Raw genomic sequence first — 27,363 nt, forward strand, 5'->3', positions numbered from 1 at the left:
GTCTCTCTGAAATATACGAAGTGCTGGCACCGGTGTTCAATTTTGTACTGAATTTATTAAATTTAACATGAACGCAAGCGCAGCTTGCACAGTAGAGAGCGCACCTATGCGCATCTAACAGCGAGCAGCGAGAGAGCGATCTTTTGGAGAGCGACACTCCCGTGCTAGCGCGTACAATAACAACTTCTCTGTACAGTGGTTCAGCTTCAAGTACTTAACCTATACAATTTCGATAATAATTCAATTAATAATTCATAATAATTCAATTTCTTATAATAATATATAATAATATTTCAGAAGGCAATATCCAAATGCCTTAACATCGGCCGCGTTGAAAGGCCGCAGGGCTTCAATAACATGGTGTATTAGTGGAGTGGCAGTGGTGCAACGCGATGAATTGCCCTTTTATATGTGCCATTTTTTGTCTTAACGACAATTACGCGCACTCTACCATCTCCTCCGACTATGGCTTCCGTCACCACGCCTAGCATCCACTGTTGTGGAGGAGCGTTGTCCTCTCCCACGAGCACGACTGCTCCGACCTGTATGTTCTGTCTCTCCTTCGTCCATTTTGACTTCTGCTGCAGGCTGAGCAGGTAGTCCCTTGACCAGTCGTTCCAAAATCGACGCTTGATGTTGGATGTCAGCTGCCATCTTTTTAATAGTGTCAGCTTGACGTCGTCGACTGGCTCTGTGGACGCGATTGGCAGCGGCACGAGCGTTGCTCCTATCAGGAAGTGCCCTGGCGTGAGCACTTCGCCGTCGTTGGGGTTGCTGCTGGGAGCGACCATTGGCCGCGAATTGAGCACGGCCTCGACCTCGACCAGCACGGTGGCCACCTCGTCTTGCCGTAATCGAGCGCTGCCCATCGCTTTCAGCAGCAAACCTTTGGCGGATTTCACCGCCGCTTCCCAAAGGCCGCCAAAATGCGGCGCTCGAGGAGGGATGAATACAAACTCCATGCCCCGCTCCGCAGCAAACATTTCCATGTCCGCTGTGTTGCCATGGAACGTAGCTTTGAGGTCCAGCGTGCGTGCAGCACCCACGAAATTGGTGGCATTGTCGCAGTACAGCTTCCGGACAAGCCCACGTCGACCAACGAACCTGGATAAACACATTAGAAATGAATTTGTGGTTAAATCGGTGACTAATTCAAGATGCACTGCCTTCGAAGTAAAGCAAACAAATATGGCAATATACATTTTGACTGGCGATTTGCCCCGAATTCCCAGCGAAACTAGTATTGGACCGCAAAAGTCCACTCCACTGATCTCAAATGGCCTATTTCCATGTAAGCGATCAGCGGGAAGATTGCCCATTATTTGGGATAAGAGTTTCGGCTTGTAGCGAAAACAATGTACACATTTTCGGACTACTGCACTGCAAGCCTGTCGAGCATTGACCAGCCAAACCTGCTGACGAAGCAGGCCCATTAGTACTAGGGGATTGGCGTGGCAATGAGAGTGATGCAAATGCTCCAAATAAAGCGTTACGAAACGACATTTTTTTGGAAGCAACAATGGGAATTTGGCATTATGTGCTAATGGTGCCTTCAATAAACGACCTCCTACTCGTAGCAACCATAACATACGCCTGCCATGCTGATGTGGGTGCAAAAATGGTGTCAGTTTTTGCAATGACGGTTGCAACACGACTGACTTCTTTATTTTCTTTATTTCTTCGCTGAATTCAATGTGTTGAATTACAGATATAACTGCAAGGAATGCGAAGCTTAACTCAGAAGCTGTAGGAACAAGTGAAGAATGACTTTCTTGTTTTCCATTGATAAAGCGGAACATATAGGCAACGATGCGGATTAGCTTAGAAAATGATGACGTTGACTCAATAAGATGTACGATAGGATTTGCTACCTCATCGACCGCGATCATAGTAATTGCAGTTCTACGCTTCTCTAGCAGCTCTAACTCCTTTGATAGGGTGATTTGTGGGTTGGCTGGCCACAATGTGTCAGAGAGCTTTAAAAATCCTGGTCCGCAAAACCACAATGATGTTTTAAGCTCCTCAACTGAACATCCCCGAGATACAATATCTGCTGGGTTGTCTTTCGTTGGTACATGACGCCAAGATACATTAGTTGTCAACTCTTGGATGGTTGCAACGCGATTAGCAACGAATGTGTTCAAGCTAGATGAATGCATTCGCAGCCAATGAAGCACCACCTCAGAGTCTGACCAAAATGTGACTTGATTAATAGGACAATCAAGTACTTTCCTTACCGCATCCCATAAGGTAGCTAACAATTCTGCAGCACACAACTCCAGCCGCGGAACAGATTTTGTTTTCAAGGGCGCTACCTTAGATTTAGCGACTAGCAGCCTGGTAGTGATACCCTTATCTGTTTGCATTCTTACGTATAAACAACAACCGTAAGCTCTCGTTGAGGCATCAGCAAATCCATGGATTTGACATCCTTTCGATTTAAGTGTGCCAACGTAACGAGGTATATGCAACGAGTTTAGATTTGAGAAACAGCTAGTTACTGCCTCAAATTCTTGCCTCATTTGAACAGGCAATTGGTCATCCCACCCAAGTTTGTGCAACCACATTTCCTGTAAAAGGACCTTCGCACGAGTTACGATCGGACTTAACAAACCTAAGGGGTCGTATAACCTTGCTACAAATGACAAAACGGATCTTTTGGTCTGTTGAACTTCTACTGGACAGTTCATGGAATATCTAAAGCTGTCATTCATTGGATTCCAAATTAATCCCAATGTTTTTGTGTCCTCTTGATGACCAATAACTATATCGTTTCTAGCTGGTTGTGCTGCGAGTTGTTTACAATTGGACGACCATTTTGTGAGAGGAAATCCAAACTTTTGAAGAATTGCGATCAAGTCTCGATGCAACAAGCACAATTCTTCGACGCTATCTGCTCCTGTCAACAGGTCATCAACATAGAAATCTCGGGCTAACGATCTTGCAGCAGCTGGATGAGTGGAAGCATGCAAGTCGCTTAGATGTTTTAAACATCGAATTGCTAAGAATGGAGCAGTCGCTGTCCCGTACGTTACTGTGTTTAATCGAAAGATTTGTAACGGATCAGTGGGCGTTTCCCTCCACACAATAAGTTGAAAGTTGCGGTGGGACTCGTCAAGTTCAATTTGACGGTACATTTTAGCGATGTCTGCTGTAGCAGCCCAAGGACGAAGTCGAAATCTTAGCAAAGTCTCCCATAACTGCGGCTGGATGGTCGGACCCACCATGAGTAGATCATTCAGCGACAATTGAGAGGAGGACTTGCTAGAGGCATCAAACACTACTCGAAGTTTAGTGGATGCGCTGTGCGGTCTTAGCACGCATTGATATGGGATGAAATAATGCGGCTCTCTCGGAATTTGATTGTTAGTTGGGCTCATGTGACCCAAGGCCAAGTATTCTTTCATAAAGTCAATATACATTGGCCGAATGTCTTCTTGCTTGCTCATTCTTCTTTCCAAGGCCAGAAATCGTCGCTTGGCTGTGTCGTAAGACGTACCAAGACAATGTGGGCTTGATTTGAATGGCAGCGACACTCTGAAACGACCCGAGGTAGTTTGGCAAATAATCTCCACAAATGACTTCTCGCACAGTTGTTGCTCTGGGGTATACAAATTCGAATTAATTGTATTTGGCTTTTCTTCCAACTCCCAGAACTTGCGAACTATTGAATCTATAGCTATGTCGTCGTTTACGACGCTAATGAAAGTCGACGAACTAGTAGCTGCATTCAATGTTCGGCAGCGACCAGATACAATCCAACCAAAGGCAGTCAATTGCAATGTTGGGTTGTTATCGGATCCTTTTATTTTGCCTTCTCTTAATATATCAAAAAAGATATCAGCACCGAGCAACAAAGCAATACGTTGCGGCTTGTGGAATTGAGGATCAGCTAATTGTACATTATCAGGTACCTTGATCTCTTCAGTGTGCTTCTCTGGTTGATACGACGAAATGGAACGTAACACACCAAAGTCTGTTCGGATTTCTATGTCGTCCGTTCGGGACGCTATCGAAGTTTGAACGCTGTGCCGAACAGATGACTGACAATTAGCAATGCCCAACAATTGAATCCCAGATCTTTGCCGTTTTAATTTCAACTGTTTTGCCAGTTCTTCAGTTATGAAATTTACTTGCGAGCCGGAATCTAATAAAGCTCTAGCTAAGTGATAAGATCCAGATTGATCTTTTATCTTCACAACTGCAGTTGCCAAAAGAACTTGATCAGAGGCTATCCGTGCGTGATTTACAGATGAAATCTGTGACGAAGTGACACGAGGGACTGCTGATACAACTGCTGAGCTACTTTGAGCCGCTTCAGAGCTGTATCTATGCAGTATGGTATGGTGCGGCTTAGAGCCACACGACAGTGGGCTGATTTGCAAGCAGCCACTGAGTGTCCTGTTCGCAAACAATTTATACAGAGCGGATAGCTCTTTGCGAACGTAAAACGTTTCTGGCAAGGTATTGCTGCGAACGACGAGCACGAGTGAATGAAGTGATCGTTCTTTTTACAAAACACGCATTTGGGACTCTGCGGCTCACTTGGCAGAGCGACAGCTAGAGAAGTTTTCCCAATTCTTTTCTTATTATCCTGAGCTACCTTACGACGTGGACCAGATGAGTCTTCAGCACTTAAATGCTGATACCGTCTGTTCAAGGCAGCTTCACAATCTTGCCACAATGGAAGCTTATTGTAGTCAAGATTCTCTTCCCACCTAGAGCGCGTGCCAGCGTCCACTTTCATCATTACCAAATGGATGAGCATGGCATTCGAAATCTGCTTATCAGATCCTAGCGATAAAAGAGATTCGTAAATGGCACGGACTGAGTCTATCAGCATGCGCAAAGATGATGCTGACGGTTCGGACATGTGTGGGAGATCAAATAGTTTTGAAATGCTGTTAAAAAATATGAGACACTGATTGTCGTACACATTTTTTAAAGCAGCTAACGCTTTTGGATAATTTGCATCTGTCACCTGATATGCCTTGACAGTGCCTAATGCTTCTTTGTCCAAGCATGACAACAAGTGGTTAAACTTTTCTATATTTGATAACCCTGGCTCGTTGTCGACTAAACTCTCAAAAAGTCCAATGAAATTCTTATATTCCGAATATTCTCCGCTAAACTTTGGCAGCTTTATATTCGGTAGATTCCTAGAATGTGACACTGAGCTAATCATTGTAGAGTTAGCGGGACTCTCACTTTTAGGTTGGCTATCACTACCTCGCTTCATAAGAAGTGCTTTTGTCGATACACACAAATCTTCTAACGTTGACCGAGGCACTAAATCTGCGTTAATGTCGTCCAACTCTTGTTGTGTCTTAAAGGCCTTTTCTATGTAGCGGTTCAATATCTCAAGTCGACATTCAATTTCAAATGGCTCTACTGGTTTAGTGTAATCTTTTAATGATTTATTAATGCGTGTTATGTCGTTTGTAACATTTTTGTAAACGGCCAACAGAGCTTCGACACGCTCTGATGATGACTCGTCCATAGACCTATTCTTTCCTCGCTTGTTAGTCATGATGCTATAAGTGATGCTCAGTTGAAACCAATTTCAATCGAAACAAATAAAAGTTCACTTAATGTATGACAACAAGCGAAGAGCAATTCAAGAATGTTAACAAATGCGCGCGATCGTAATAAATCTCAATATATTACGCTGGCAGTGTTAAACTATACTTGAGTGACTGTTACGATATAGCGAAGACAACAACCAAAATGTTGAGTGACTATTTGGGCAAGTGGTCTATTGAGTTATATTTGACTGTTGAGCGACTGAGTGCAATGCATTCATAAGCGAGAGCGCGCCGGTATGAATGCCAAAATATAAGTGCAGATCGAGCTCATACAATGAGCGCAAAGCGAGAGTGCAAGTTTTGAGCGAAAATATATCCAAGTGACGAGCGCACGTTTTGAGCGCAAAGCGAGAGCGCTGCTGCGTGTGCAAGCGTGGGTGCAAACGATATTGCAAGTGAGTATGCAATGAGCGCAAAGTGAGCGCGCACTAATATGTGCAAGCGAGACAGTAAAACGAGAGCGCAACTATAAGTGCAAGCGCGAGTGCAAACGATATTGCAAGCGCGCATGCAAATGATGAGCGTAAATTAAAGCGAAATTTGCTGTGTAAGCGCGAGTGCAAACGATATAGCAAGTGAGTATGCACTGAGCGCAAAGTGAGCGCGCACTAATATGTGCAAGCGAGACAGTAAAACGAGAGCGCAACTATAAGTGCAAGCGCGAGTGCAAACGATATTGCAAGCGCGCATGCAAATGAAGAGCGTAAATTAAGAGCGCAATTATCTGTGCAAGCTGTGAGCGCAAGCGCAAAACGAAAGTGCGAGACGAAAATGAGCAAAAAAACTGTAACACACTAGCGGCGCCAAAGAAAACTTGGATTATGCGAGGCAATAGAGATTGAATTATTTGCAGATCAAAGGTCAATATGCACCTTATTATTATTTTTATTTATTTTTTTTAAATTTCAATTTGAAATAAGCTCAACACAATGTACATAGGCGTAGATTGTACATACATTAATATTTTGTATGTCTCAAGTAATGCATTTATTTATTTATGGCTTGCATTACTTGGTCATCTATGTGCTCTATGTATTTATGTACTTCCCTGATTATCCACAAAATCCATAATCCAGCTTCCTTCAATTCCAGAGAGTGTCCACCCGGGGGCGCCAAAAATGTCCTTCCAAAAGGAGTCTGGTCCTTCGATGGCCAGTGTATAATATTTATAAAAAAAAGTAGACAGCAACTTGCGGTCTCTCTGAAATATACGAAGTGCTGGCACCGGTGTTCAATTTTGTACTGAATTTATTAAATTTAACATGAACGCAAGCGCAGCTTTGCACAGTAGAGAGCGCACCTATGCGCATCTAACAGCGAGCAGCGAGAGAGCGATCTTTTGGAGAGCGACACTCCCGTGCTAGCGCGTACAATAACAACTTCTCTGTACAGTGGTTCAGCTTCAAGTACTTAACCTATACAATTTCGATAATAATTCAATTAATAATTCATAATAATTCAATTTCTTATAATAATATATAATAATATTTCAGAAGGCAATATCCAAATGCCTTAACAGTGGTCAATTGATTTTCACTAGGATTACTCATGCATTATTAGGTATCAATTTCATTATCTCACGCTTATCAGATACACGTGTTTGGACTAAAGACTTTAAGGTAATACCTCTGGCATTCCAAGTCAACTGGCAAACTGAGCTAATGAAAATGAAAATCTTAAATTAATTTCCCACTAGTGACAGCGACTCTCCGCACTCTCCACTCCACTCCCCACTGCCCACGACCCACTCTCGAGTGCCCCGCCTCTTGGAGGTTGATGTCGCATTACAAACAATTCCACTTTAGGCAAGCAGCCGCAGCAGCTTGCGGTTGCACAGCTGGCGCCCATAACGAAATTGTGAGTGGTGGACAGTGGGCGTGGCATCTGTATGTAAACGCACACACACACACACACAGACACAAGCATATACACTCGTGCAGAAGCACACCTGGCTGTGTGCACAAACAGAATGCAGAGCTTAGAACTTATTTAGCAATTTGGAATTTTTAAATCCCATTAAATTTGCAATCAGCTCCTGATTTGTTTGCCCAGGACTTGGCCAAATGCTTCGCTGTATAAAATGTGCCCAACTTGATGCCTTTCGTCTGCGGCTGCATGCGAGGACTGTCTAGACAATAGGCATTCAATGATTCAATAGATAAATTTCGAATTTCCACACAAATAAGCAAATACCCCTCCCCCCACTGAGGCGAACACCACAATCGAAGCTTTCTATTTAGTTAAGTTATTAAATATATCAATTACCATTCGGCCACACTCTGGACAGCCCTTCACTGAGCAAGTATTGTGTATCTGGCTGTGGACTCGCCCTGCACAACTGCTGGAATCAGCAACGCTGTTTGCTGCTATATTATATTCGCCCAGCTCGGCGAGCAACTCTATATCCACATCTGAATCTGTATCTCTGCAGCTGCAGCATCTGCCGCAGCGTCTGGCGTCTCCGCACAGCATGTGTAATTAAGCAAAAGTTGATAATGTGTTGATTACTTGAGGTATTTACGCAATATAATGTTTTGTCTTCAATTGCAAACAACGATAAACAATTTTATTGCTGTTGTCTACTGCTAATTGTCATTATTTAATTGCTTTTACAGCTGTTCCACAGGAGAGCGGCATTCCTTGCCTCTTGTAATTCAAGGCCGGCCCTTTCTGAACGGAGAGGTGGAATAATAATTTAAATTTGAGCAGACAATTAAATTGCTGATTTAACTATTTTTGGCAGCAGCTAATGCTTGAGCTGTCGAGAATTCAAATTGAGTTTCGTAAATTTGTACGAGCTCGTGCTTTAGGCCAGAGTAGAGACTGAAATACCCATCACACAATTGCAGATTCCTACTTTGTGCTTTCCTTCTGCACAAGTAGTAATGTATATATAATATATAAGTAATAATAGTGATATTAGTAGTTAGATAGTATAGTAGCATAATAATACTTTGAGCAGATTAGTAGGGAAAATTCTGCTACTTTCGATTCGATATTTATATTCACTATTACATATTATTTTGGACTTTGTAGAACTGTTCAGATATTCTGTTTATCTGCAATAATAATACTTAATTACTCTATAGAGCTCTTCTAGAAATGGACATAAGAAATGTAGTAAACTGGTCTATTAATCTTAGGTCAAACCAATGGAATATATTTAGCATTAATTATTATTAATTATCGACTATGTTCTATGAAAAAGAATTTGGTTAATTTAATAACAAGTCAAAAAATACTTTATAGTGAAAACATTTTCCATATTGACGGACCAGTTATGGACCTATCTCGTTGATATATTTTATTTAAATATTTATTTATTTATATTTAATTTATTTTAGTTTTGCCACACTTTTTTTGTCTGCACAATACATTTTACAATATGACAATTATAAACATATAAAGGGATATCCTACAAGATACTAAGTTTTACATTTGAATAGTAATATTATCTGTATATACATATAGTTCGTATTATTGCTGTTATCTTTTGTTGAATACCGAGTGAGTAATTGGGAATGGATGAACTCTTTTTATTATAATACTTACAATCAAATTGTTAGTTTAAAATAAAAATTTAAAACAAATTTCTATTTAATTGCTTTCCGAAACAGAACTCAAATATTACAAACAAGCACTGACATCAGAAATTATAATTTGTTGCTCCTCCCTTCTGAGAGAGACTTTTGCAGCTTTCCTCTCACACTCAAGATCTTTTGGAATTTGGCTGAGCGGCTTGCAGAGCCAAAAGGAGAAAATGACTCAATATACTCCTGCACTTGGAAACACGCAATCAGTTCAACTTTCAAATGCCAGCCACGAATTTTCCAACTGCATTGTATTGTAATTCAAAACCCCTTACACAGGTCAACTGACAGCAGTTGGCGCCGAGCACCAACAACAGCAACAACAATATCTGGGGGAGGTGAAACGGCAGCAATAACGAATGCAATTGGCAAATGCCAGAAAGAAAATAGTTTAAGTGCAAAATTTTACGCTTTATCGAATTACCCGCGGGTGCTTTAACTTACTGCCAAACTTTTCGAGGGGGCAAAAGTTGTGCAGCACGAGCTGTGGGCGGCCAGCGGACTGGGGCGGGGCTCGGGGATTAGGGGTGCTCGCAATTTATGATTGTAAGGTGTTGCAATGGAAACTAAAAGCAGTTCTTCGCTTTCTTGGGTAAATTTGTTATATTTTCTTACTGTCACCTAGACCATTTATTAAATGAGTTGGCAAAGCTAATCGAAGAGTTATGGCCGCAGCCGTGGAAATGGACGGAATTGTGAATCACTTCAGCTGTTGTTGCAAGCATCCACGAGCTGCCTTGACCTGCATCCCAGCCTTTCATACCTGCAGCTGGCTGCGGCGCTTCGTTTGGCCTAGCCCACGCCCAACTGGGAGCCAAGTTGCCCACTCAGGGAACATGCGGCAGGAGGCATGGGCCAGAAGAGGTCAGCAAACCGGACCAATAAAAAAATAATTTATAACAAAGCGACACAAGGCGAGCGAGACTCGAGCCAGCCGCAAAAACGTGCAGCTAAAATTGCCCAAAATGCTAAAGTAAGATTTATGCAAATCGGAAGTAAACATTAATCAAACTTTTTTTGCCCTGCGAAACTCCCCCAACAGTTGCTGCCCCGAGCCGGTTGCCGTTGTTGTGGTGTGTGAATGGCAGGCCTAGAAAAACATGGCATACTTTGCGGCGCCAGCAGCCAGATTGCACGCCAAGGATTGTGGGTCAGAGATAGTCGTGCAACGAGCGGAACTAAAGGAAGCACAGCAACAAAAATAAAAGAAAACCTTCTGTAACTGGCCCTTCTTACGGCGCCTTTGTGTTTTTTAGCGTGAACTTCATAAATTACGACGTCATATGCCAAAAATAGTCGCACAGCGGAATCTCATCGTCATTTATATTGAAACGTCAAATCAACGGAACGTGTGCGTCCTCTTCACATGCCAGAGAACGTTCGCTCCGCATAGAAATGTTGCAGCTCAATGCCGGCGGGGCGCAAATTCCATGAATTTCTGTATCTCCCCTCACCCCTCTATGACAGCGAGCATATCTTAAAATAGTTTGCCTTACGTGCAATAAGACTTGTGTATTTCATAAACTTAACTAGTACATTTAACTACAACACGAAGCCGGTGTTGGATCTACACCAGAACGTTTAGTTATCGATAGTCGAGTGAACTCTTCTGCGGTTGTGGGGTGAATGCCGACAGTGTTAAGCAGCGTCTTAACAGTGAGGCCCGACTTCAGAGCTGCTGCAAATCCCTGAATAACCTCCCCAGCCACGGGCCCAATGTAGTGCAGGCCGAGAATCTTTTGATCGCCCGACACCTCGGCCACAGCCTTGAGGTAGCAGTGGCGAAAACTCTTCTGCGGTATGAAGAACTCGGTGGGCTTGTAGTACCCGTGAAACACCTCGATATTATCGGCCCCCAGCCTCTCTATAGCCATCTCCTCGGACATGCCCACGCAGGAGTACTCCAGAGGCGTGAACACAGTGGTGGCCACATCAGTGTAGTCCATCAGCTGTGTCGAGCCAGCGAAGAGGCGTCGCGCCAGCAGGCGGCCGGATAGAATGGCCACTGGAGTCAACTCTGGCCGGCCGTAGATGATGTCGCCCACGGCAAAGATGTGGGGCACGCTAGTGGCCTCAGTGTGATCTACAATGACTTTGTCGTTGTAGGTCTGTACGCCAGCAGCGCCCAGGTTGAGGTCCTCGATGAGACCCTTTCGTCCGATAGCCCACAGAACCGTATCAAAGACGTCGCTCCCATCCGTCTGGGTCGTCGTGTTGCGATACTGAACGAGCAGCTTGCCCTCGGGCGTGCGCTCCACCCCCATGGGAATGGTGGTGTTCAGGAAGTGTATGCCGCGCTCCGTCATCATAGCTGCCAGGAACTCGGACATTTGCCGATCGAAGCCGCGCAGCACGATCGAGCGCACCATGACTGTGGGATCGTAGCCAAGACCCTTGAGGAAGCAGGCGCACTCGAGTCCCACGTAGCCAGCGCCGACGACTAAGGTGCGGCCTGGCTCCTTCTCGTAGCTGAATATGTCGTCGCTGGTGATGCCGAGCTCGATGGCCCCCTTTATGGGCGGGTATCGCGGTCGGCCGCCCACTGCGATCACCACGTACTGAGCAGTCAGCTGCTTCAGCTCTCCTTGCTTCGTTTTGTACTTGATGGTATGGGGGTTCACGAAGCTACCTATGGAGTTCACGTACTCCACTTTTTTGTCGCGCAAGTCCACGCGGGTCACCCAGTTGACGGACTTGATGTGGTTCTGCACGACCTTGACCAGCTTCTTCCAGTCGGGCTTGATGTCCCGATCGTTGACGTTCCAGCCATAGGCGACGGCCTCGTGCACGGCTTCGCCCAGCAGCGAGGCCTGATGCATCAGCTTCTTGGGTATGCAACCCACATTCACACAGGTGCCACCCACGCCCCACTTGGTCCCAGCCGGCGTCGGCTTCACATAGTCGAGACATAGAACACGCGCGCCATACTCGACGGCCTCCTTGGCGCAGGCCAGACCGCCAGAGCCACCGCCCAGCACCACCAAATCGTAGTCGAACTTGCTTGCATTTCTCACCGAACCTGCGAACCGCAAGAGCAGCACAGAGCGAAATGAGCCCGAGCTCCGCAATGACTTCAGCAACATCATTTCTGCTCCGTATTTATAATAGTAAAACTTGACAATTTGTAGCAATGAAGCTGGGGAGCTGCCAACTCAACTGGTACAAGCCAGGCTGGCCCGAGACTCAAAAAGCGCTGCCAACTTGAAAGTGATCTGATTTATAAAACACCACCACTAACCATAGTAGGGTAGTGCTAATATTGCAGAATTTGAGAGTTCAATTTAAACTGAAAACTAATACTATTTATATTCAATTTAGAGATTGTTTATTTATATCTAGTTTTTTGTTATTCAGGATTCTCGTTACTCGTTATATAACACAATATAAACAACATTCGCATGTAGATGTACACCCTGTAGCAGGCAAATAGGAGCTCGAGGGGATAACCCCAAAGCTAATTGTCTATATAATTCACATTCAGTTTTGGGCATGAAATCGGAGATAATAGTTGAAAATGCAATCATTCGGAAAGAAAAATGAATTTCATTCTAGAATGCTATCGATAGTGGTTGCAGTCGATATTAGTAATCTCCAAACTCTCGATAGTTTTCGATAGTTTTCTCCAAAGCGCTGACTTTGGTCAGTTTCCAAAGAGAAGGAACTGGTTAGTGCTGGAACTAAACATCTTTCCTCATGCAAAAACCAATTATTATCGATAAACACTGATACACATTATTTATATCCCAAGAAAATTTCATACAAGCTCTGCCCAGACAGAGGTCTGCCCTTTCCAATTCCTGTCCAGCCACTGACCCGATTCGAAGGGAGTGTGTCTGTGGGACAATGTGTATGGCCTGTGATGTCAGTGACGTCCACATTCAATTTTCAGAATGATTTATACAACTTGGCCTTGGTGGACCAAAGTGTCAGATATCGGGGCGAATAAGGAAAGTCGCCGCTTTAAGTCCTTCTCTTGTAGGTTTGTCCTGCGAATCGCAGTCAATGGCTTAGCAGACACCTTCAGAGGCTTCAGCTTATTTTCACTTCAAGCATCTTCTGGAAAATCTGCGTGAGTTCTGCCTAGACTTTAAGCAAATAGGCCGAGCGTTAGCCACATACATATACACATGTATATGTACAAGTTCAGTAAAAATGGTGAAATGTCAGGTTCAATGATTTATGTTTCACCATGGACCATTTAGAATTTCGGCTGGACGATGGTTAGATGCCTTCCGCTGCCATTGCTCGGCTTGCCGAAGGGCCTTTACACCCATCTCCAATCAAGTAAATGGCGTTATGCTCAACTGCCTGAGCGACCGACTGCCTCTTGGCTGTGCATGGTTGTCCTAATTTCTAATCTAATATTTTTGCGTACGAAGAAAAAATGGGACCGAACCAAGTCGAGAGAAATTCTTGGCCATGTCCGGTCCGGTGTCTACTTTGGGTATGATTTACTTTTGCGGTTTGTTTTTGGTGCGTTTAACCGCAAATATTTAATGGATTTATTTCGGGACTAGCAGCCCTCAGCTGCGATTCATTTGTAAATGTCTGTGGCCCTCACCGAGTGTGTGAGTATTTTGGCATATTTATTAGTTGAACCAAACGACCTAGAATTTGTAGTTGTAGTTGCAATGCCCGGTGCCACGCCGTGAATCGTACCCGCACCCCCAGGGTTACAGCATAATCCTCTGACATATATTTGTGTGTGTTTGTGTTTGTGAGTCCTGGCTAAACGACCCAGTTAGGTGGACAAAGAATAACTCTGGGCGAGTGCCGGAGCAGCTATTGCATACTTTGTTACTTCTCCCCCCTCCTGAAACGCAGGCGGCCGTGATGCATCTTTATCGATTCGTAGATGAGCATCGAGTGAATGATGTTCGTGAGCGTGATGCTGCTTATGACAATGGCGTAGGTCAGGGAGCTGATATCGTTAGACCACAATGACCAGATCAGAGTCAATTCAAAGGCCAAGATACGCTCGAGCACAAATATGTTCCACATAATTACAACGACAACCAGAAAGCCGAGTCTTCGACGCTGCAGGGGAGTCAGGCTAAAAATTAGCTGATTATAAGGGGCAATGGTTGGGTCGGAGTACCTGCAAAACATCTGCCATGAGCGCCAAGGCATTGATCAAGTAATTCAGATACACCATGAAGTCCGGAAACTCGTTATGCTCCGTAGGCAGCTCTCTAGAGGTCCTGAGGCCCCCGATTAGGGCCAACTGGTCCCAGGAGGAGGACTGATCAGAGGGTCCTGCGTAAGGTAGGGTTAATTCGATTTCACCTTCTGGTTAAGCTTACCATCTTTGATGCGAACGACGCGCTGCATCGCCTGGGAGAGAAGTATGTTGTAGAGAAAGAGGTTAAAGGCTGGCATACGAATCATGACTTAGCCCTTTTATAATATTCAAGAATAAGAATCACAGCCTACTGCAATTTGACTCTAATCATATACAACATTCTCTCTCTCTCTCTCTTTTCAGGTAAGTGGCAGACTGGGATGTGGAGCGTGGAGCACGTAAGTGAAGCGCATGACGGGGGTGGGGGACATTCGGGGCATGTTTGCATGATGCCAGACACTCTTATGAAAATAAGCGAATTAATAGCTGGAATTCAGCATTCAGCAAAAACGACTATTGCCAATGGCAACGCGGCTCGAAAGTTTTATTATGAATTGCGAATGCGCAGCAGCTCCCGCAAGGCGTAATGTGCTGACAATTGTGGGATTGCAGCCTCTTAGGCAAACAAAACTTGGGCTATCTCGATAATTTCAACTTTAAAATGACCAGCCATACCGCGGCAGAACTTTCAAGAAGCTGTAAAAATGCAAAAGTTTGCCCAATAAACATTAGGGATAACTTTCCTAGCAACTCACCTTACGCTGCTCGAGCGGCCCCATCGTGGCGTAGGCATAGAACTGTGGCCCCTCCCCCACCTGCCCAGCGACAAGCTTATCAAATTTTTACAACTTTTTCTCATGTTTTCTTTTTCCTTCTCTCTCTCTCGTTTCGTTTCGTTTCGTTTGAAATAAAGTTTACAATTGTGGCTGAGGATTTTCGTATTTAAAAAGTTCTCTTCTACATTTTGTGAAATTTCTTAAAGCTGTTGCTGCTCGAAACTGACAAATGGCCGATGAATTCATCAAATGTTAATTAAATTGCGCCCAATTAGTTTGATTCACTCAACTCCTCCCAGGCCCAAAGTCAGCCGGCCAACATCAAAAAGGTGTTGGCTTCGTGCCCCAGGCGCTGCTTAGCAAAAGTTAAGCAAAGGTCAATTGCGCCAAATGCCTAATTAACGCTTAATGAGCGCCGGCGTCTGCCTTGATGACAAACTTTGCCTTCAACGCTCCAAGCAACTCGGGCAAGAGTTCAGCTCAAAAGCCAAACAATTGCGAATCAAAGCCCCAACCCCATTCATAGCCATTGCCATTGACAGCTATGAAGTGTGTCTCGAATCGGAAATGCAATTTTTTATTAAGTATTTTGGGATCTGCAAACAGAAAGTCAATCTTTTGATTGAATCGTTTATTTATTTGCATTGTTTCTTCGAATATTTCATATCAATTTGTATTTCTTGCACAAATATTTAATTTAGTCTCCCTTTTAAGTCAGCTTTTCATTAGTTTATGTGTGGTTGTGTGCGGTCTGTGTGGCTGTGTGGTTGTGCGGTTGTGTGGTGCGGGACCACACAAACAACTTGTGCATACAACTTCTTGACCAAATTGTAAAAAGTCTCCTTCAAGAGTTTCGCTTTGTTTGCCAAGGCCTTTCCCAGCATAAAACTATTTGGATGCTAGCCTCTGGGCAGCAAATTTTTGTAATTACTTTCCAATAGGTCCACTCTGTCTGCTACCTCAAGAGAATTCCAGCAAATCAGGTTTGTTTATCTATTTATGCAAATTTGCAAATTTCATAATCAGAGATCAAGAATCAACACAAAAATTTAAAATTATTTTCCGATAATTTGCAATCATTCATACGATCACGAGCTCTTTAGGCTGTCTGCACTGCACAACATAAGAGCTGGCCATGCTATCGAATCCAATTTCAATCCACGTATCGAACAGCTGGCAAGTGCTTTTAATCATAGATGAACATTTGCCCGATTACACGACATGCTCCAATATGAGGCGAACCAGCAGAGGCTTGGTGCAAAAAGAGTGTGAGGCGTGCGTATTTTGCAGTTATGAGCCAGCAGTGATAGCCATAATTAAAACCAAAGCAACCAAACAAATTTTGGGTATAGACAACGCAACAGACAGACCACGCCCCGCCGAGCCCGCTGAGCCCGCCCGCCCCAGCAGCTGCTCAAAAACATGGCCGACGTTTAATATTCCGCAATCATGCATACGACATGTTAAACGGTATGTGGTTGTGCGTGTGTGTCCGTGAGTGTGTGTGCGTGTGGGTGTAAGTGTGTGGTGAAGTGCGAATTACAACACTTCCTGCTGGGCACAAAACTTAACTATATGAACACATGTATCTGCTAGACTCGCCAGAGCCAGAGCATCACCTACATTCCAATGCTCCCATTTTATCTACAGCTGCAGCTGCAGCTGCTGCTGCTGCTGCTCTGCAATGTCAATGTGCATGGCCGAATCGTCGAACGGAGAAAAACAAACATTTTGCATGAATTTTTCGTGCATGTGCAATGCAAAATTGCAATCTAATCAAGTTGAAAAGCCATACAATGCGTTTAATTGCTCGCAGCTGGCCGAAAGCTGAGAGGGGATATTGGGTCAAAGGATTCCGCAGTGGCTCGACCGACTGCGAATATCCAATCATGGACAATTATTTGCACAACCCAAATACAAAACTCTCGCATGCCTGATTCAACTTCGGTTTCCCGCTCTCAATGCAATTTCTCATAAGCACGCCGCATGGCTGCTGAGTTGGCCTGTTGATTGGTTGGTCGGCTGGCGGTTGGTTGGCTCATGTGACAGGCTAACTGACAGGCTGGTAACTTGTTGATGTTGGCTTTAAAGGTTGCGTTGCGACAAGCGTTTTTCTTGCCCTGCACACGTGCGACTTGTGCTCCATGTGTGAGCTGACACATCTTGCGAATGTCTGGGATTCATTGTGCTTTAAAAGTTTTATTGCATAAATGTGTTTAGTCAAAAAGATTTTACATGTTCTCAGCAGCAAACTGCAAAACTTTTCCATGTAATCGCCCCCGTTGAGCATCTCCCCGTGCGAGAGCTCAAATGCTTTTCACATGTATCTGCGGCATTGGCTTCCCAATCGCTGCTAAGTGCCAATCTGCTGAACAGCGCGGCAGCATGGGCAGGTGTGCTGGCAGAGATTCAGTGAGTATTCTCTAGGCAGGGCAGCCGAGCAGGCAAAGTCTCTTCGATTATCATGGCCGGAATTCATTTACAGACAATCAGTGCACGATCCTTTCGCATGCCGTAGGCTTAGCCTGTTCATTAGATTAACTCCGGGCGAAGGCAAAATTAAATGCTGTCTAAGACCTCAACTACAACGTTGCCATTTAACTGATGCGGCCCACAAAATAATAAATCTTATTAGATGCACAAAATTCGCCTTAAGATCCATAAACGTATTTTACCATCGCAGCAAAGTCCCAAAGAAAAGGGCTTAGCTGCCACACACTCACACACACACACTCACACACACGCAGAAAGAATCGTCGAGTAATGCGTATAGATATACGACCCACACACACACGCGCACACATAAATATGATGTACATGTGCACAATAAATCTAAGCCGATTTAATAAAAGGCATTAAAAAATATCTATTTTTCAAATGAAAAATATAAAATCGGCACGAAGTCAGCAGGAAAATGGCCAGCAGCAGCAGCTTGGCAAAGGACACACACTCAAGTTGATTGGAAAAGTGCCTGCGCTGGGAGCGAGCCTCATCCGAGCCCCAAAATGAACAGCCGAGCAGTGAATGAATGGGGCCGAGAGGATAAAGTGAAGCCAGGTCCCTACATCAAACGGCAAAATGAAAACGGAGACAAGCCCAGAACTGACCGCTCACGCATGATTAAAAAGTCCGAGCTGGGTCGAAGTGCTTGGATACTCGGGCTTCCTTTCAAGTTGACTAAATGAGCATTCAAGCGTCTCAGATTATCAATATGCATGAATAGGAAGGGATGGCTCCACTCCGGGCCTTGTTGCCTTCACTGCCTGCCTGCCTGCCGAATGACCAAATTGTACTTAAGTTGAACCGAAAGCAACACAGCCCAGATAATATGGGATAGCCGTACGAGATATGGGACGATTATGTGAGGTGGTTGCGAATCGCACTCATCGCACAGCCAGGCCCTCGCCTGGGCGGCTGTCTGCTAAATGAAGCGATTTCTCGCTCATTTAAGCTGCACGGCAAACGGGGTAAGCGGAAATCCGGTTGATTGCAAAACGCTGCCGGCTCTCTGTCGCGGACCCGGTTCGGTCGTTGTGCAACACTGCCAATGCCAATAAGCATGTCGCAAGACGCTCCGTCTCCTCGTGAGCGAGTGCATCTGCATTTACATACTTGTGCAGCTGTTTGACCCTCCACGGCACAGCTCAGCCGCCGACAGTCGGGGAATTTTCGGTGCTCCGGGCCTTGTCGCCGGGTCGTGGATGTGCGGGATGTTCGCTTCGCTGCGCTGATGCGCGGCACTTGCGAAATGCTTAAAAACTCAATTAAGTGATGAACGGCGACGGCAATTGAGCAACAGCTTCTACGGAGCACAAAGGAATCGAGCCTTGGTCGCATCAGACGGTGCTTGAGCAGCATCTCCAGCCGATAAATGCAATTAGTCAAGATTCTCCAGCATCAGACATGACTATGAAAAGCCCCACGCAGTGCAATCAAGAAACAAGTAAAAATGGATAACCCGACTAGATAGCAAAGGGATATGCAGTTATAATACACTTTATTAGCCAAATTAAACATTTGTAAAAGATTTGAAGAGTTTTTCAAACTTCAAAATTGTAATCATCAGGGGGTGAACGAACCAACTATCATGGGGTAAATGTTCAAAAAGTAGACAATATGAAAACAAAAATAAATTTACTTATAAAATATTAAATGTAATATACAACAATTAACTAAATATTCATTCATTCAATAATTAAGTAAATGCACTGTGATAAGTGCTGAATTTGGAATGTAGATAAGTATATGTGTAGGGTGACCATCCGTCCATGTCCCGGTGTCCCGACATGACACGAAATTGTCCCGGTTTTCTATTTTTATAGTAATTTTGACAAAATGCAAACTTGAAGAAGTTTGTGTCGAGACAAGTCAAGAATTTTGTTTAGAAAAGCAACGCAGATAAGGTATTGTAGTTGGTAGTTTTTGGCAGTCCTGGATTGGGCTCCGGCCCAGATGGTCACCCTACATATGTGTAAACTTTTACATACTATCGATGGTGCAACCGATAGCAGGTAGATACATATCTACAAGCACTATCCTATCATGCACTAAGATAGCGATCCAATTAGTGACAATCTGCACTAATTATAATAATTACAGAAATAAAGACGCTCTTCTTATTATTGGCAGCTGTTGGCAATTGGTCGACCTCATATGCATATTGTCACGATCTGGCAACGCTAAATGTAAATGAACTTCCGAATACATAGAAAAAATGTCGGCTTCTAATTATGATTGATGCACTTTAAAGTTGTTGGCAAATTATTATTTGTGAAAGGTAAAGGAAGAACACCCAGCGCGATTCCTGTTGCCCCACGCTTAACTCAATTAGTCAACTTGAACAGGCTTCTGTTGCTGCTGTCGCTGTTGCTGCATGTTGCTGCTGCTCGTGACGTTGACGCTGCCATCGGTGCTCCATCCTGTCGACTGGACCAACTGTTGCAACGAAATTACCGCAAAGTTTTCTGTTTGCTGCATAATTAAAAAGTTTGAAAAGCTTTTGCCGAAACCAGGCAACAGCCACTGCAGACTCACTGCCCAGGCCACTCCTCAAGCTCGTCGGCTTCTGCTCCTGCTCTGTACCTGGTTATAGGTCCGGTGCTGGTCCAGGTCCTGGCCTGGCCATGTCCCTGGCCGGCAAGCTATTATAAACCGGCGGTTATGCGGCGGTTGCAGTTTTTGCATGATTGACAAGCCAACAGCCCGTGCGGAGTCAGGAAGCAAACGCTGCTGCTCCCCGCACTCCTCTGACTAATTCCTCCAGCCCGGCACCCGCCATAAAAACTTAGTCAAGGACATGCCAACGCATGTGCCTCCTCTGCCCGTGCGTGCATGTGTGCGAAGCTGCTCCCATTGCGCTCCCTGGCGCGGAATGCGGAAAATATTTAGCATTTAACCAGGCAGCTCTATATATTTGTTTTTGCACGAAATGCCACGAGTTTTTGATAATTAATTTCGCTGCCAAATGAGTGCAAATATGATCCTTAACAGCGCAATTAAGAGCGGGTCTCTTTTATTTTTCAGCCGCCATAAAGCGTGCCAAGGTCGTGGGGTCGGCTGGGGCGTATGGCAAGGAAATTGTTTCAAACATCATTAAAATTTTCTAGGTTGAGTATTTAATTTAAATTAGGTTTTTTTTTTAAATTTTAGCTTTGTATGTGTGATTATATAATGCAAGAGCTACAGTTAAGGAGAATTCTTAATTTGTAATTTTCGTAGGTTTCATATAAGTAAACAAACCGTGGACGGGCCTATTAAAAACTTTTCTATGTCAACATATCCTCTGGTTAGGAGTACTACAGACACGCAGAGATATTCTGAGCTTGACTCAATCTCTCTTTTGTTTTATATTGTTCCATAAAGTACGAATTTCCCTGTATTAGCCGCACTCACATATCAAATATCATATTCACAATCAGATAGCTTGTTGGGACCGTGAGTGAAATGTCACGTCTCAAGATCGATTCTACTGCTAATCCTGGACTCAAATATATACACACATCATTTAATTTGCCTGTTACATTTTAGGACTTTATTCTCGAATACCATCAATAATAAAATCGAATTTCTATCATTCTATTTATAATACTTTTTGCATTTCCACCAACAATTATTATTATTAAAATGCTTTCAATTTTCATTGATAGCTAATTACCCAATTATAAATGCAATATATGAAAGCTGAAAGCAAAAATGGTTAGCTATATGTGATATAGAGATTCACAGATCAAAAGCCCGAACAGCTCTTAAAGACAAGTGAACTGCCATTTGTGCGAATGCTACTTCTCAGAATACGCGGGTAGCATTTACCTAATGACAGCACATTAGAGCACTGTTTTGTTTTTCGCCTGAGGGTTGTTCAACTATTTATGCTGGTAGCCCCAATAGTTGTGTAGTGTCCCCATGGCCAAGGCAAGGGCAAGGACCCAAAGTATCAACTTACGCAGGCGAAATGAGCCCCACCTGCCAGGTGTGGTGCGTCAGTCACCTGGCTCATTAATCATTAAAAACAAAAACAAACAAACGCTAGTTGAATGCAATTTGTTTTATCGTCAGTCCAGCTGTCGTGCCCTGTCCGTCCGTATGTCGCTCCACGGTATCGCACTGCTGCCGGTATGTATCTCATAACGCACCATGCACTGATTTTTTAGACACACGTACACATACACACACACCTGACCTGACCGCATCACATTAAACAATTAAAATAATTACGAACATCTCTCATAGGATTTGTCTCACTTTGGCGTGGGATTATTTACCGTTCTGAATGAGCACAAAAGCGGGCTTAACGACTGCATTATCAAGTTGGTCAGCGATGAAGAATTATCTTGATCTCCAAGAGATTTATAGACGATATTATAGTAACTATGATTTATAGAAGACTTTTCTCTGTCTGGATTAACAAATGTTTGATAAAGTGGGGGTATTTACAATATTTACATTCAATTATAATATGCTTCTTCTTCTATTATAAATGTTCTTCTATCAATTTACATAATTATCAAGCATAAATTGAAATACAGTAGTATCTGATATAGAATCTATATATGAATCTATATGTATATATCCATAGAGGTTTGTGTGAGGACCAGAATTTTTCTCGCAATTAGCTGTCCGTACGCTAAGGGCTGAGTCGTTATATCCGGATTCTACTGAACTTCGGAGCAACTGGAAAGGGTATACGATTATCAAATTTGTTAAACTTGATGTTTCCTGGTTTTATTGTTTGTTTGATTGCCTAACTGTCTGCTTGTTGCTGAATGTGTTTGTATGTGGTTTGCTCGTCTGTGTGCGTGCGCGTGGGTGTGTGTGTGTAGCGAATTAATTAAACTTTTAATTGACACAGTATTTGTTGGCCCATTTCCTTGAAATTTGTCTTCCGCTGCTAAAGACTGTTTGTATTTAACATATTTCTCGAATTCATGAACGTATTTATATGTTTTAATTGAATTTAATTAAAAGTATCAGATTTTAACCGTATAATAGACTTTTCCCACACGCACGCATTCATTTGCAGCCTTAAATAATCCAATACATTAATAATGCATACATGGTTCAAATATCTATGTATTTTACTTTTATTTGAATATTGTAATGACGATTATATTTTAAATTATCATATTGTCATATATATTATACACTACTGTTAATCCATTGTATTTTGCGGAGGTAGTTTTAATGCCAGTGCAAAAGGGAATTATATTCTTGATCAGTTCAACGAGCTGAGTCTTGTTGGTTTCAATTCCCGTGTGTTTGTAATCCATTAAAAATAATTAGAGAAATCAGTAATATTATTGCCTTCTTTATGTCTGCGTATGAGTGTTAAAAAGTTATTTCTTGTGTATGCAGAAATCGAGGGATTCAGAATCCAATATATACAATCCAGTACATACACAACGTAAGATGATAGAGTCATATATAAGTTCGATATTTAACAAGTAGAGTGCTTAGAGCGGCAAGTCCCATGTCCACTATTAAGATAGCCTGCAGGCATGCAGTGGATAGACCCAAAAGCTGGAATTGAAAATGCCCAAAGAAGTTGGAAAAGCGAGGACAGAGCGGACGATACGTGTAATTGCTGTGGCTATCGCACTGTCATTTAAGCAGTGCGCTCGCAAATCTTCAGCAGGAAAGTTTGCTGCATCCTTAGGTATTTTAATCCTTGGCCAGGATAGTTGCGGCAAATTAATCTGGCGAGTCCGGCCACTTTTAAACTAGAGCCGAGGGCTTAGCTGTGCCGAGGCTCGTGTTCGTGTGGGTCGGAGGTGCGGGGCTGTCTGTGTGCATTATTCGCCTAGGTAACGTGCAAATGCCTGATAATGGATTATTCCAAGTCATAAATGTAAATGCGGAGCAAACGCCGGCCGTCCAGCCCGCCCCTCGCGCTAAGCAGGCAGACAACTAACCAAAGTGCCAAGCCCCAGCGCCTCCTGCGCCCACCCGCCCACGCCAGCCCACGCTGGGCTGCCTGCAACAGCCATGCGATGACGCCATTTTGTTGCAGCAGTAGCAACAGTTATGGACGCCATAAAAAAGACCATAGAGCAATGCGCCAAGCAGGGGCGGCTGGCTGCTACCGAGGCAGCGCCAGGTTTTTATGGCCATGGCAAAGTCGCAACAACGAAGCGACGAAACAACGCAACAACGCGGCAACGCGGCAACGGCAATGCAGTCAACAAAGACGCGTAAATTATTTTAGATTTACATTTCTGCATTTCATTTGCTCAGCGCCCGCACTTAGCTGTGCTCCCCCCTCCTGCCTCCCACCCACTCGCCCTTTCTTTGCTCCACTTGGGCACTGGACTGGCTGCTCGTGTCTGCCGTTTTTCACCGGAGGCGTTAAGCAAGACGGCGTGGCACATAATTTATGCAATTTTTATGATTATTCATTATGAGCACGAAAACACCATGGGTAGCACGCGCTGATAGAAACGTTGAAAAACTTGTAATTATCACAGAATAAGTGTATTGTCTTGACGTTTAAATCGAAAAACTAAATAAAACTTGATCTGAATTATAAAAATAGTAAGCAAAAATTAATTAATAAACTTAATTTTGATTATATATAAATCATTCAAAACCGGTTTCTATAAATTCCTATATTTGGGGGATCAATTTAAAAGGAAATTATGAAATGAAATTCATTTTTTCGAACTCCAGTCCAGCTTTAGCTAACGCTCTCCATTTATTGCTCTCCACTTTGTGGCTCGCTTGGAAACTTAGCCTAAGCCCACTGTTCAGCATAGCATTTGTTTTACATTTAACGCATATTTCTTTGGTCTGGCGGTGGTCTAGCGGATGTGCAGCAAAACGTTGGCAGGACACTCGCATCTCATTGCCACAGCAGCAGCACCAACAGCAGCAGCAGCAACTGGACTCAGAAAACCCGCAGACCCACCAACAGCCACAACAAACGTCGCTCATATATTTTTCAAGTAATTAGCATTAATTTTGCCAACTGATAATCCCCGCGGCTTATGAAGCTATTGCATTATGAGTCACTCCGCCCGCTGGACCGATTCACTTTCTGCATTGCTCCGCCCTCGCACCCATCGTCAGCCCCACTCGCTGGCCATGTGGGGCAAGACAAGAATCCGACTCCTACTCATGCCGGAGCCAGCTTGAACTGGGCCTGCACTAGGTATTGGCATTGGGTCTGGTCGTTATCTGCGGGCATTTGCATGTTGTTGATTGCGTTATGGCTAAAGTTAATAAAGTCATTTGCATCTTGTATTAAGTGGCTCAGTGGCTCTGTTGCAGCCACTTCCGGTAGCCAGTTAACAGTGCGCTGGCACAGCTCCAGCTGGGGCCTACTCTACATATAACTATGATTAAGACTTACGTGAAGTCGGTAAGCATTGGCACAGATAACTTGCTCAAAGTACATAAAATATGCGACTAAGCTGCGTTTCCTTCTTTGCCAGCATGGGGTATTAATTATTGTTAGGCTCTCCATCTTATTGGCAGGATTAGTGTATTTCTAGTTGGAGCAACGAAAATGTAATTCTCGTTCTATTATCGTGTCTTTTTACAGAGTGCAACTTACCCATAAGACTTATACAGCTTAAGTAGCAAAACTGAGGTCGAAAGAAAATTTAAAAATTCAGGGCGTCTCTTTCCCACTCGCAGTGGAGTAGGGCGTCAATCTAATTGAAATTCTAGACAAAATCTACCGCAAATTACCTTCATTGACAAAAATCTCTAATCCCACGTTGCTAGTGGAGCGAAATCTGAAGACAAACTTGAAGGCCACCCAGCAGCGACACAGGGGAGACGCTCCTCGATAAGTTATTGTCTAAGAATGGGGCTGGGGCATGTTGGGAACATACTCGGATCTAGACAGCAGCAAAACCTGAAACCGAGAGCACGACAAAAAGCAGATCCCAGCCGTAGGAAACGGAAGTGCGACGAAAATGATGCTTTATATATGTTTATATATACCATATATAAATATATAAGTCTGTATAAGATGTGTGTATTCTTGTACATTATATATATAAAGATGTGTGCTTGTGTGACAATTGGGATCTCCACCTGCATCCCCATTGTGAAATGCTGCCAAAAAGAAGCAGCGGTAAGTAAAAGAAAATAGGTAAATACTTTGCGGTTTTCGTCTGCGACTTTGTCGCCATTGCGCTGAGTATATTGGCTCCAGCCACGCCTCACGCCCCATGCCCACCCCCACACACCACCCGCCACGCCACGGCTCCCCAGGGGCTGAATGCATTTTTCATAGCTGCAGCTCTGGCAGCTTTAGCGATTTAATTTAATCAACTGAAAGCGCATTTGCTGCTCTCTGCATTCACACACACATAAAGCCACACACACACACACTTGTGATATGTATATAAATAAATAAGATACAAATACACACACAAGCACATTAGATATGTTTTGTTATTGCCCTTGCAACTCTGTTGATTCTCAGATATCTTGAATTTGGGCATTCAACTGTCCGTTGAAACTATTTCAGCCAACCCAGATGCGCTCTGTTCCCTCCATTTCGACAGCTATCCTGCTCTTGGCCTTATTTAGTATCCGCGAAGTTTTGATTGCGACAGAGCATTAAATGTTACTTAACTCTTGGTTCGATACATTTTTAAAATGACCCAATTATTTGGGCAGCCGAAAAACGAGCATGTCAATTAAGTAGAAACTGAGAAGGAGTTGAGACATTATACTGATCATAAACAAAATATGCATGTGCACAAGGATCTAAAATCAAGATAGTATCATAGAGAGTGAAGTCATCTGATTTTAAATTAATTTCATGTGACATTAGCTCATATTATCCCGTGGTCTGAAAACGCACTTTCAAAACAAATTTTGTAACGCTTAGTATTGTGAGCATAGCCATCCGGCAACATAAATTATCTTTATCTAAACCGATAGGCGATGAAACATATAATTAGTATATAAGACTAGATAATGGAACAGACACAGAACACTTATTTTTATACCCTGAAACCATTTTCAATGGGAAACCAGGGTATAATGGTTTTGTTAAATGTATGTAACAGGCAGAAGGAGGCGTGGCAGACCCCACAAAGTATATATATTCTTGATCAAGTTGACGAGCTGAGTCGATTTGGCCCTGTCCGTCTGTCTGTCCGTCCGTCCGTATGTATGAACGCGTCGATCTCAGAAGATATAAAAGCTAGAATCTTGAAATTATTTTTCCTAGGTCCGTGTGTATCACGCGCATATCAAGTTTTTCTCTATATATCGATAACTACTTCCGATATTTTATTATCAATTAAAAAACCTTATCGAAAGCTAGTTATTTAATTATATCTCCTACACCTTTAGAGCTAAAGCTTCCAAATTTTAAATGTAGACTTATATGTATTTTATATAATTTCGATTTTTGTTGTAATTTACCCCCGCCTCTAAATCCAACCCCTCACCCTCACCTTTGTAAAAGGTGTATTTCAATTACTAGAGACTTGTACTTTGGAATGTACATACATTTGAACATTATGATTATGTTTCATTAAATTTCATTAAGATTGTATATCTAGAAATTAAATTATTCAACAAATAAATTCTTATAATGTTTCCCACACTGCAGCGCAGTCGCTGCTTACTGCGCAGTTAGCAGAGCGCGTTCTAATACGTGCGTGTGTATGTATGTGCGCCGAAAAGAAGTGCAGAGTGATTAGAATATCAGATTAGAGGGTTCAGGGTATCTCCTAGTCGAGCAGCCTCGACTAGAGGCTTCTTACTTGTTTTATTTTAATATTTATTTTATGCATTAAGTATATTAAGTAAATATAATTTATATATGA

At 43.3% G+C, this 27,363-nt stretch overlaps 3 protein-coding genes across 3 annotated transcripts; all 3 read right to left on the minus strand.

Annotated features, from left to right (window-relative positions):
- Nucleotides 1-255: 255 nt before the first annotated feature.
- On the minus strand, nt 256-6,783 carry LOC122757499. Its single transcript, XM_044009783.1, has 2 exons — nt 6,634-6,783; nt 256-1,104 (listed from the first exon to the last, which is right to left on the minus strand). Exon 2 carries the CDS (start codon nt 987-989, stop codon nt 366-368), a length of 624 nt encoding a protein of 207 aa, XP_043865718.1. The 5' UTR covers nt 990-1,104; nt 6,634-6,783; the 3' UTR covers nt 256-365.
- Nucleotides 6,784-10,650: 3,867 nt separating this feature from the next.
- Nucleotides 10,651-12,362, minus strand: LOC6583540 (thioredoxin reductase 2, mitochondrial). The gene has a single exon (XM_002009170.4). The coding sequence runs from the start codon at nt 12,259-12,261 to the stop codon at nt 10,714-10,716; it is 1,548 nt and encodes a 515-aa protein (XP_002009206.1). The 5' UTR covers nt 12,262-12,362; the 3' UTR covers nt 10,651-10,713.
- Nucleotides 12,363-13,638: 1,276 nt separating this feature from the next.
- Nucleotides 13,639-14,616, minus strand: LOC6583541. Its single transcript, XM_002009171.4, has 3 exons — nt 14,479-14,616; nt 14,274-14,431; nt 13,639-14,212 (listed from the first exon to the last, which is right to left on the minus strand). Exons 1-3 carry the CDS (start codon nt 14,561-14,563, stop codon nt 13,973-13,975), a joined length of 483 nt encoding a protein of 160 aa, XP_002009207.1. The 5' UTR covers nt 14,564-14,616; the 3' UTR covers nt 13,639-13,972.
- Nucleotides 14,617-27,363: the final 12,747 nt, after the last annotated feature.

This window comes from Drosophila mojavensis, unplaced genomic scaffold (genome assembly GCF_018153725.1).
Source record: "Drosophila mojavensis isolate 15081-1352.22 unplaced genomic scaffold, ASM1815372v1 contig_74, whole genome shotgun sequence".
Taxonomy (NCBI): Eukaryota; Metazoa; Arthropoda; class Insecta; order Diptera; family Drosophilidae; genus Drosophila; species Drosophila mojavensis.